Genomic DNA, 12,322 nt, shown 5'->3' on the forward strand with positions numbered 1-12,322 from the left:
TGACCAGGAGGCCACTGCAGCTTGCACTACCCATCGCCCCTGTCATCGGTGCCAAAACAACTTCTAACCATCTCTCTTGCCCGAAAGTGTGACAGTTCAGATTAGTCCAGGGTCCCAAAGCCGAAGGAGGGGCCGGGGAGGCAGGTATTAGTCATTTTTAATGTACACTGTATCCAGAAACAACTGTTCTTCTCATCTCTAAATTAGAAGAGCAGAGCCACTATGTGGCAGACTGTCATAATTGTGGTGTTGACAATTAAGTGTCGGTGCCAAGCACCGGAAAAAACTGGCTCAAATTAAGCACTTATTATGGTAGTGAACTTCTTAAATCGTCTGATCTCACAACAGATTTAACAATATTAGCAGAACATCTCCAACCACCTCCACAGCTCTCTGTGGTATCTTCAAGTTCAGCCAATCAGCAAAACCAATGTGGTAGGCACCTCCTCTGTTGTATGAGAGGCGGGAAGAAGATAGCGCTTTGGACAGAAGTTAGACCATGGACGGCGTAAGCCATATGAAGGCTCAGTCCATGCCTGGTTGGAGGATCAAAGGGGACCTTGAGCTGAGCCAATGGAAGACATCTGGCTTCAGTGTTAAGTGGCTCACCCACCTCTAAAAATAAAGCAGTAAGACATGCTTATGCTATTTAGTTTTAATTCTTAGTTTAAGTACATGTTATATATGATAAATATTTTAAATAGATAATTAGTACCAGGCGACCGTCATTGGCTATTATGGCCTGTTAGTCTATGAGAGTTCAGCACAATGTAAAGCGCTAGAGCTGTTTTTGGTGCTGAATGTTTTTAACATGGGAGTCTACAGAGATGTCCCATGGGTATGGCAGATCATTTCTATGAGGAGGCACATTCTAATGGCACAAACCAACTCTTTTCTTTGGATCTCCTTGGGAGTCCGGTATCTTTGGGGTTACATCCCAAAGAATGTCTAATGATTTGATATGAAAGCTGAACAAAATTCAATTTCACCCATTTTCTGCTAGTTGCAATCAAATTAGTAATGCTCTGCATGGGGCACAAGACTCTTCCAAAACGTCATAGTTAAGTGATCAGGGTCAACTAATAGCTGTGAAAAAGTGCAAACGGTCATGGTGTGCAGCGGCACTTTATTACTGTCTCTCCTCAAAAGTTCTTGGATGCTAGGGAGCTACTTTAACTGGTTGAGATTAGAAGTTTTCTAACTTGGAATAAAAATCTGCAATCTTAAACCAGGTGAGATACAAGTACAAAAAGTGGACCTGCAGGTCTGCATGTCTGCAGGATGAAAGCCTTGTAAAAGCAATAATTCATGCATGGGAGTAGAGCAGCAAAGCCACTGCTCTTCAAGCATGGCTCCAGCTGTGAGAGGGGCCACAGCTTGAAGAATGGTGCATAAAAGCACCGCAGGTTCAAGGATGGCAGGTTGATATCACACTTGCAAATATGGGCTAAAAAGGGTCAGTGTATGTTTGGTTTTCAGGAAGGACAGGTAAGGTCCAGCAACAATTATACAATGTGCAATTTTCAAACTTTTAGGTGCTAGCTATATCTCTAGGATGAAATATTGAAGTTGGCTGAAGTAATTTGCGGATTTCACCTTGAATTAATGTATGTATGCATGTATTTGTATATGTGGTATTTTTATAGTGCAAACCTAACTGAAAGGCAGTGCAGCAAGGACACAGTAACAAATGATTTGAGTAGTAACTAGGTGCAGAGATTTGCTACCACATTGTGATGTAGCATTCTTTAAAGAGGTGTGTCTACATCTTTTTCCTAAACTGGAGCAGGGTTGCGGCAGGGATGCAGGGATGTCATTCCAGATGTTGGGAGCATAGATGGCGAAAGCATGTTGCCTTGGTGTATTTTAGCTTTAAAAAGACATGATTAAAATAACTCCTCATATACATTTCCTTCTTCCTTGTGGCAGGATATGTTTACAGTCTTCTTCCTACATTTCTTGGAGAGACATGACTTGGTGTTCGCAGGTACAGCAAAAGCTGAAGGGATAAGGACATCCTTGTTCGAGTGCTTTCAAACATCCACCATTACAGGCACAGCTCATTTCCATGCACACTCTTGGAGCCTCATTACAAGATCCCTTTAAATTACAATGAGAGGTTACAGCAGTGATCAGAATTTGGCGATCTGTGGGAACATTATGGACCTGCTTACTTTTATTTGGGGGTTTCAGCTGCTGAAACCAGCTGCCTGCATGGACAACTGCCTGGGAGGAAAGGCGGAATAATCAATGGATTCAGATCCATAATTCCACATTCCCCCAGTAACTTCTTTCTTCTCAGGGGATTCTCAAGGTTCAATTCAGAGCCTTGTTAATTGTCAGTGCTGAGTGTTTAGCACTCACCACCTTCTTGAATATGCCTGAACTCTTTTGTTTTACTGTGCTGAGATTCAGATGCAAACAGGGTGCACTGCATATTCTGTTTGAGTCCAAAAGTAAGAATGTTAGCCTGTTGTGAGATTCACAGAACGTTTTGCAGGTAGGTTTTCTCCCGCAAACAGTCCTACATTTACACAAACAAAAGGATGGCTAGAGTCTATTTACAGGGTGGGAAAGGGATCACCCCCAACATTTTTTATAGGGGCGTTTGTGAGGAAAGTTTTCACTAGAGGGAGAAAAAATTTCTGTTGTGGTGATAAAATAGGGAAACCAAAGAGCTCTCTGGCCTAATCCCAAACTAGGCACAAGGAGACAGTCCGAGAGACTTCTATTAGGAAAACTACGAACATCGCTACTTTCCAAGCAATACTTCCATTGCTTTTGTTAATACTCAGAAAGTCCTAAATGGACGTGCATTTCTACTCCGAGATTTACAGGCAGCCCTTAAAACAGATATTGGCAGCGCTAAATGAGGAGAGATCTCAAAATTCTTGATTTAATTCTTGAGTACCCTAATCCAATGCACGTGTTTACTTTGCATGATACTTGCAGTCTACACACAGGGCCACACGTACCATTATGTCATGCTATGTTATGAATATTTTTATAGCGGGTTAATCACTTGTGAGGGTATATAGGTGCTCTAACGCCCTTCAGCATGCAAAGAAAATAAAAACCTTGGCTAAATGAGGTACACAGCCATTTATTCGGAAATTTGAGAGTTCTAAATTAGAAAAACAAACCACAGAAATAAAAGCGATAATAAACATAGCAAGAGGTAAATATTAAATCATTCAGATGGAAGGTATCGGGAAGTTCAGTGAATGCTAACAACATGCCCGTCGTGCAAGCAGAGTGAAGTCACAGGAAGTCTTCGAACGTCCAGCCATCTGATGTAATTGTTTCCTCTTACAACGGTCAAAGGTCAAAACAATACACTGCTCACAGCACTTTCACAGCTGTCTGGGGGCAAATGTTAGCCAAACAGCCTATCTAGTCACAGTATAATACTAGAGGTGGCTAGCCAGCAAACTAATATAGAGCTCCAACGGCCGAATTTTACTCCCCAGCTTCAACATGTCTGGCATGACAATTGTGCAACAAACACCAGCTAAAAATATGATAAAGACTTAGAAACATTCACCCCTCCATCATCCTCGTGTAACTAGTGATTCGAGAAGTAAGTCAGTTGTTAGGTGCACCTTATATGCACACTAGGTTGTTTTTATAAGTGGAGAAACATTAGAGTCTATTAAGCCATACTCAGCAGAGGTTTTTGAACAGCGCTGTGCAGAAAGGGGATGTAATATAGGTCTGCTGGTACTTTTACACTACTAATATGTATACACAATAATCATAATTCTTCAGTCTATTTAAAAGATTTAGCTGGAAATCATAGACTTTACTTCCTTTGAATTCCTTCTAGTATATTGACCTTCTGGCCAACAAAATGGCTGAATGTTACCACACTTACTTCACCTCATTTCAATTGCACAGAAGGTTTGTGCACGATTACAGAATAACAGAATTGATTTTGATTTGGAGAGATACAGAGTGTTTACTGGAACCAAAGGTTTGTCTCTTAGAACAAATGTCCTGACCGAAGACAAACAAACTGAGATTCAAATTCATTGATTTAGTAATCCTGGTAGAAAAGCGAGCTATCGCAGTCTGCTGGAAGACATCCCATGCACCAGAAGTTACTAAATAGAGATCTGAGCTCTATAAATGTGCACAAGCAGGGGACTCTGTAACTAGACTTCTGCGATACCGTGCAAAACAAGCATTTGCAATGCAATAGGTCTCGCATTAGGAAAGTTTGAGCGATTGGTATTGTAAATGACAAATTTTTTATTTATGTGTTGGTTTGGAAAATAGTGAATTGAATAGCTTTGTCATTTACAATGTCAATAGTTTAACTTTCGCAAATGTGACACCTATAGCATTTGTAATGCAATATGTGTTGTATTTACGTGACTTAGATGTATTGATATTACAAATAAAAATGACATTTATTTTTTTAATAATTAATACTTAAAAGTTATTGTAATTTAGAACGGCAATAGCTTTTGTAAATAACTTTTGTGAAGATTATGCTCATTGTATTTTATTGTGATGAAAATCCAAGAACAGAAGTGAACTATTAACATATTTTTGTGACATTTGTAATGAAGCTTGAAACATTGAGAGAACATATTTGAACCAGTTGTTGAATGGTTGCAAAGATTGATGCTGTGGTGGCGCGGAGCGATGTTGTGGTGGCGACAAGTGATGCTGTGGCGTTCAGTGATGCTGTGGTAGCGCATAGTGATGTTGTGGTACCCCTGGGTGATGCTCTGGTGTTGCTGAGTGATGCTGTGGTGATGCGATAGATAGATAGATTGAGTGAGGGCTATAGATAGATAGAGGGAGGGCGATAGGTAGAGTGAGGGCGATAGATAGATAGATAGATAGATAGATAGAGTGAGGGTGATAGAGAGATAGACAGATAGAAGGGTGATAGATAGATAGACAGATAGATAAAGTGTATTTATGTTGCATTGAGCAGAGTGTAAGTATGAGGCATGTAATTATATGGCACTGAGTGGTAATATGGGGAGTGTATATTGTATTCAGTAAGTTGTAATTGTGTGCTGTGTAATTATGTGGCACTGAGTCGTATTTGGAGTGTATGTTGCATTGAGTGCAGTGTAATTATGTAGCGTGTAATTATGTGGCACTGAGTGGTAATATGGGGAGTGTGTGTTGCATTCAGTAGAGTGTAATTATGTGGTGTGTAATTATATGGCACTGAGTGGTATTGTGTGGAGTGTGTGTTGCATTCAGTAGAGTGTAATTATGTGGTGTGTAATTATGGGGCACTGAGTGGTATTTGGAGTGTATGTTGCATTGTTTGCAGTGTAATTATGTTGCATATAACTATGTGGCACTGAGTGGTATTTGGAATGTATGTTGCATTGAGTGCAGTGTAATTATGTGGCGTGTAATTATATGGCACTGAGTGGTATTTGAAGTGTATGTTGCATGAGTGCAGTGTAATTATGTGGCACTGAGTGGTATTTGGAGTGTATGTTCCATTGCAGAGTGTGTGAGGGTGCTGAGTGTGAGGGAATGGTGGCATGCTGCGCTTTAGATGAATATGTTTAAAAGTAAAGTGTGCCATACTGCGATTGCTACAATAGTTAATTGTGGATGTGTTAACAATTGATGTGTGCACTGATGGCTGGTGGTGTGTGTGCCTGTAGAAATGGTGCACTGATGGCTGGTGGTGTGTGTGCCTGGTGAAAGCGTGCACTGACGGCTGGTGGTGTGTGTGGGCCTGGCCGGCTGGTGGTGTGTGTGCCTGGTGGAAGCGTGCACTGATGGCTGGTGGTGTGTGTGCCTGGTGAAAGCGTGCACTGACGGTTGGTGGTGTGTACCTGGTGAAAGTGTGCACTGATGGCTGGCGGTGTGTGTGTGTGTGCCTGGTGAAAGCGTGCATTGACGGCTGGTGGTGTGTGCCTGGTGTAAGCGTGCCCTGACGACTGATGGTGTCTGTGCCCGGTGAAAGTGTGCACTGACGGCCGATGGTGTGTATGCCTGGTGAAAACGTGCACTGATGGCTGGTGGTGTGTGTGTGCCTTTTGAAAGCATGCACTGATGGCTGGTGCTGTGTGTGTGCCTGGCCGGCTGGTGCTGTGTGTGCCTGGTGGAAGCATGCACTGATGGCTGGTGGTGTGTGCCTGGTGAAAGCGCGCACTGACGGCTGGTGGTGTGTGTGCCTGCTTAAAGCTTGCACTGACATCTGGTGGTGTGTGCCTGGAGGAATCGTGCACTGACGGCTGGTGGTGTTTGTGCCTGGTGAAAGCGTGCACTGACGGCTGGTGGTGTTTGTGCCCGGTGAAAGCGTGCACTGATGGCTGGCGGTGTGTGTGTGTGCCTGGTGAAAGCGTGCACTGACGGACGGTGGTGTGTATGCCTGGTGAAAGCGTGCACTGATGGCTGGCGGTGTGTGTGTGTGCCTGGTGAAAGCGTGCACTGACGGCTGGTGGTGTGAGCCTGGTGAAAGCGTTCACTGATGGCTGGCGGTGTGTGTGTGTGTCTGGTGAAAGCGTGCACTGACGGCTGGTGGTGTGTGCCTGGTGAAAGCGTGCACTGATGGCCGGTGGTGTGTATGCCTGGTGAAAGCGGCAACTGATGGCTGGCGGTGTGTGTGTCTGTGCCTGGTGAGAGTGTGCACTGACGGCTGATGGTGTGTGTGCCTGGTGAAAATGTGCACTGACGGCTGGTGGTGTGTGTGTCAGGTGAAAGTGTGCACTGAAGGCTGGTGGTGTTTGTGTCCGGTGAAAGCGTGCACTGACGTCTGGTGGTGTGTGCGCGTGGAGATCTCTGCCCTTAATTGGCGAAGAAATGCAGTTTCATACTTTGGTATTTCCTCACTATAAAGCCACCACATATTTCTTAGATGTTGTGTTGCCTGTACTTTGAAGGAAGTTAAGGAAATTACCCTAGGTACCTTCCCAAAATCCGAATTGTCATTAGTTTTCCTATCCCACAAGAAGCCACAGCAGACACTGGAGAGAAAGTGGCACAAACCAGCATTTGAAAGTGATCAGCGAAAGATCGGCAGGGTCCTTATCTAGAAGGGAAGCTCGGCTTGTAGTTCAACAACAGCCATTAAGCACGCTGGAGTGTGACTGCACAGATTGTGTGTCAGTGGTATATTGTAACGGCCGCACGGCCGTCAGGCGCACTCTGTGCCCTAATTCAGTTACAGTGCGCATACTTTTGCCAATTCCACTAGGGTAGCGTCTCTAGCCACTATTAACCATTGTCTTTTCAATCAATGTGACAGTCATTGTATAGTGCGCACATTTCCAATTGCATCTTGATGTTGCTGGGGAACTGGGTTCGAGTCTCGACAATGACGCTGACCATCCTGTGATTCTGGGCAAATCACTTAATCTCCCCGTGCCTAACAAAAATGAATGTGTCCTCATGTAATGCCAACGGTGCTATGTAAAGCGTTCTGATACCAGATTCGGGTGAAGTTCTCGCTATATAAAGCTCTGTAAAATAAAAATAAAATACATAACGCAAAATGTTTGTTGTGAAATGTAGTTTCTCTTTTTCAATGTGCTAGTTTGTATTGTGCACGGTTTAATGGTGCCACATAGCAGTTAACTGGAAAATCTAACCTTGAGCTGCACAAATAACTTCAGCGTGAGGAGCATTGTAGAAATTGAGTTCTGGCCACAAAATCCTTTTTGAGGGCTGGAAAGTATAACAGGGGTGGGGGTATTGAGACGTTTTGATAGCCCAGCATAGGATTAAAAACTTTGAGACAATGGAGGGCACTCAACCATGGAAGGCAATTAGAGACAATGCGCGAGGGGTGGGTGGGCGGTGGAGCAGCAGCCTTTGATGTGGTGTGGGAGGCGGATGGAGGTGGGGGGGGCAGGGGAGCGAGCGAGTACGCTGCTATAATTGCTGATGTGACTTACCCAAGTACTGGACCCAAGCCCTATTCCCACCATGAGGGCACATCTGGTGCGCCCCTGCAGGTCACAGAACAGATTGTTGACCTTATGTTACCATGGACAGGCGTAGGCCACTGGGCACACAAAAAGTTAGGATACAAGTTTCATATACAGCCAGGAACACAGGGCAAGGTTACACCCAAGTATAACAAGTGGCACTGCCGGCTCTGTGACTGGCTGAGCACAGGTCACATGTTTGGAGCGGGTTGTAGGTGTTGCACCATGTTGACCTGGCACATGATTTGTTAATTGGTGGCACTGGTAAAAACAAGTACCAGAATGTAAAGGAAACAAGATGCAATGCCATTGGTGAAAATAAGAAATACGGCCATCTGAGCCAAGCAGGCACGGTGTTACCCCAAAACAGAAATCCTGCTCACACGGAAGGCAGGGAAGGGGCAACGTCACCAAAGAGGGGTCAGGGGAGTGAAGTGAGGGCCGTGGGAGGACGCATAGGCTGGGGAGGTGGACGGGAGTGAGAGTGAGTGGGAGCGAAGCTTCGGCACCATGCAAGGGAGGGAGGGGGGCGCTCACGTCCGAAAGGGCTGAGGACATATTTGAAGGTTGGGTCTACTAAACTGGTCCGGGTAAACTTCCAGTTGTATGTGGGACTGGTTATTTATTGCGTGCATCTTGTGTGACGTGCGTCTGGTGGGCGCGGTACAGTTCAGACAGGTAGAATGATTTTATTGCGGGTTCGGAGGGGTAACTTTTTTTGCTTTAGTATATAGCGCGAACTTGACCTAAAGCCATCGTAGCGTTTTAAATGAGCACTAGTCACATTACACAAGTTCGAATTCATGTATTTGTTAAAGGGGAAAACAAGTGATGTGCTCAGATTCACAGGATGTTGAGTGACGCCAGGACTCAAACCTGGTTCTTCAGTTCTAAAGTTGCAGTTAACTGCTCTAGTGCGGCTCGCACAGTTAAGCCTCTCTGCCCTTGATTCTAACTTAGTTACTCGTGACCCTGGTGTATGTAGAGTGGTGGGATAGCCTTACAGCTGGCACGCGCGCAGCCTTAACCCCGCATCCCAGAAAATCTCAAGTGCAAGTCAACAGCAGTATATATCGCACTGCCGGGTGGGCGGCAGTATGTAATGGGGGTGGGGTCGGGGAAGGAGGTGTGCGGCATTCATCGAGGTGCACCAAGAACCCTCGATGAGGCATCTCTGAGTCACGCACGTTGGATTGATAGCAGCGCTGAATACAATTTAGCGCCTAGACGAAATGTTGGTTTACAGAGCAAATGACGAGGGTGTGTTTTAGGACGCTCCTTGGTGAAGTAAACCTCCTAGTGGCACGTGTATGTTAAAGAAAAGAGAGTGCGGTGTCCTAACTCGTGAAGCGCTTGTTGCTGCCTTCAAGACTAGGCGCTCGCTCTTTGGTCAGCTACGGTGAATAAAGTAAAACGGAACAAAAAGGGGTTACTCAGGAATATACAATTTGTTCGTGTGAGGAGAGCGGTGTCATTACCCTGACTACGGATTTCGAGCCACTAACACTAGTCTAGCTGAAAACAAGTTCGGAGCTGAAAGAGGAACGGACTTGCGTTCCGCGGGCCACGCAGATAGCCCCGGTGGCTTCTGAAACTAGTGACACTGGTGAGTGAGCGACGCCCTGGCACACTTTTCAACTTGCTCCCTAGCAACGGGACTAGGCGGGACCCGAGTAACAGCAGCTCCAGGGCAACAGCTCACTAGGACGTAAGTGACTCAAGTATGTGGATCAAAAGAAAAGTGCGATTTAGTGCATGGGGGAGGGGGCATATTTACAAGGCCGGGAGAGAAAATAAAGAAAAAATGAGGCGAGAGTGGAGAAGATAACGAGATAGACGAAAGGAGGGTCCGGCTGGGAGCTGGGAAAGAGGCTAAAAGGGCTGAAAGGGAGGGGAGAATGCACGTAGCACATTCCAATGAAGTCTGGTGGGGGGTGGGGGTGGGGAGCAGGCATATGGTGTTTCAGTGAGCAGCCTTTGATGTGCGAGCGAGTGGGAGGGAACAGCAGGGGGCGGAGAAGCAGATTGCCGTCAAGGCAGGAGGCAGGCAGAAGGCTCGGGCAAGCTCGTGCACGAGAGCACATGCACTCGTGAAAAACCTCTTTTTTGGGCTCTTGGTGAAACTCTTGGTTTCACTGCTATAGACTCGTCCTATTCCATTCCTGCGGAATGGAAATAGGCCGAGACCTAAAAACCAGTCGAGGTGACTGAATGGAACTCTATGCTGCTCAAACTCAACCGAAAATCAGTTGATAAACCACCATAGTTTGTACAGTTAACTTTAGATGATCGCGCCAGTCTATGCCATTTTGTTGCCTTTCAATGCCTAACCGTTCCAGCTAATAATGTGATACACATTTTGGTCTGATGTACATTTTCTTTACTTTAGCTCAATGTGCTGATAATACTACACAAGATGTAAGTCTCCTGTATCTTCTATTGTCTTCTCTCTTTGGATATTAACGATGTGTGCTGTACCATTACGCTTCTCTGGTGCGCCTCCTGCCATGGACTGCTGACTGTGTCTTTTTCTAACTGGTACTTATCATATTTAAGATCAATAAACGCTCAATAAGCAAATTAAAAGAAATACATAAATGGCTGAATGCAAAAGCATTGCTTTTGGGTTTCCAATGAACGGATCAAGAATAATCGATGACTATTTTCGAGAACAGATTACCACAAAAGCCATCCCTAAATAAGCCATAGAACAATTAGAAGTATATAAAAAATCTGATTGCTTTATAAAATTGCCACACTTTTCATTTGTTATAGCCAATTAAATGTGTGCAAATGTCCAATACATATTTTCTTACCATATTAATCAGCTGGGTGTGTACTATGTCTTCTACCAAGATCGCTGATTCAAGTAGCGGTCTACGACAATCCCCCAAAGAAAACCTGAAGAAACATGAAGAACATAGTTATCAAGCTGAAAAGAAAAATAACAGAAGTGAACAAACCACAGCTTTTGTCCAATCCGCTGTGCATTAAATAAGAGACACTTATAAAGTAGACTTCACCTGGGAGAGACTTTCCTGTAACCCAAAGTGAATTGTATTATATGGAAATTGCATGATATATATTCCGCCGAAAGGCGAGGATGATGGACCCGGGATATTGACACAAGACCAAATCCTTCAGAATGATCCATCTATAGCTATTTGTCTGGCTATCCATCATATATTTGCAAAGTGCAAGCTTTGCCATCAAAGAGTGTCTCACTGTGCCCTGAACTATAACCAGAGAGGGAAACCTTTTGCAGATCACTTTTATCTTCACACAGTATTTTCCGTAGAGACAATTCTTAGGATTCTTCCTAAAACTTTGATTATCATCACATTTCTTTAGTGACAAAGGCAGGGAGTTCCTACACCAAGGAGTATTGAACTGAGCAGCCAGCTAGTGCACAGTTCCGAAGATAAACACATCCCCACCTCCTGCCACACAGTACAGCTTGCCAGGTAAAAGGTAAGCATTAAGATTGATAGGTGCTTTGCTCTTTGATGCACTGGGTTGTGAACCCATGGACAGAAATCTAAAAGGTGCTCTTGTTCCTGAGGTTTGTGGCATAAAGTGAACAACACTGTCTGATCGACCTTGCATCCAAACCAAGGTAACTGTTGGTCCCCTAACTCCTCAAAGTAACAAGAGCATGTACTAAACTAACGTTAAGCAACCCGTGCGATAACAAGGAGTTCTAACCAAACAATGAGATACCAGCTGAAGTAACTCAAGAGTTCTTAACACCTGGTCGAGTTACCCATAATGCAGAGCATGGAGAACAAAGCCAACTTGACATGGGTAACCTTCATCTTGAAGGAATCGTATCAGCTTCTCGAAAACCGTTCAAGATCCAAACATCAGTATCATTAAGGATTCATAAGAAATGCTGTGTATTTCTTTGTTGCCCAAGAGTTCATGCATTTTCTAATAATTCCTAAAAATAAGCGGCCTTCTAAGATTGGCGGGATGCTTACCAACTGTATACTTGAAGGAAACAAAAACTTTGTCTTGCCATTAAAATGAAACACCCAGGGACTCGAATATTATACTAACAGACATCATTATTTTAGGTCTGGCATTGTCTTTTCATTTTACTAAAATTTAAATCATATATTTACGCAGCCCTCTCAATGCATTGGCCTGGCATTGTGTTATTCACATCTTCTGTCCAATACAGCAAACAGCATGGTTCAGTCCACTTCAGACCTTGACCAACTTCACTGTGAGAGGTGGCATTCTTTTCTTTCACAAGGAGCACATCCAAAGTTATTCCCTTCAGTGCTTGGGATTACTACAAGCAATGTGTGCTGTTTGAGACCAAAAAACAATATTTTTACTTTTAGTTTTTAAAACAAATGTTTTGGCAATAGCCCGGCAGCTCCCCACGAAAAAAGTTTAGC

The 12,322-nt window shown here is 44.2% G+C and overlaps 1 protein-coding gene across 8 annotated transcripts in view; it reads right to left on the reverse strand.

The window, feature by feature from the left end:
- The window catches only part of SUPT3H (SPT3 homolog, SAGA and STAGA complex component), a 2,933,604-nt gene that overhangs the window by 1,414,282 nt on the left and 1,507,000 nt on the right, over positions 1 to 12,322 (reverse strand). For all 8 annotated transcript variants that reach the window (XM_078647631.1, XM_078647630.1, XM_078647629.1 and 5 more), the window contains one exon: positions 10,733 to 10,817. In XM_078647631.1, coding sequence (XP_078503757.1) covers positions 10,733 to 10,817 — 85 coding nt within the window. The remainder of the gene's footprint in view (positions 1 to 10,732; positions 10,818 to 12,322) is intronic.

This window comes from Lissotriton helveticus, chromosome 6, assembly GCF_964261635.1.
Source record: "Lissotriton helveticus chromosome 6, aLisHel1.1, whole genome shotgun sequence".
Classification (NCBI taxonomy): Eukaryota; Metazoa; Chordata; class Amphibia; order Caudata; family Salamandridae; genus Lissotriton; species Lissotriton helveticus.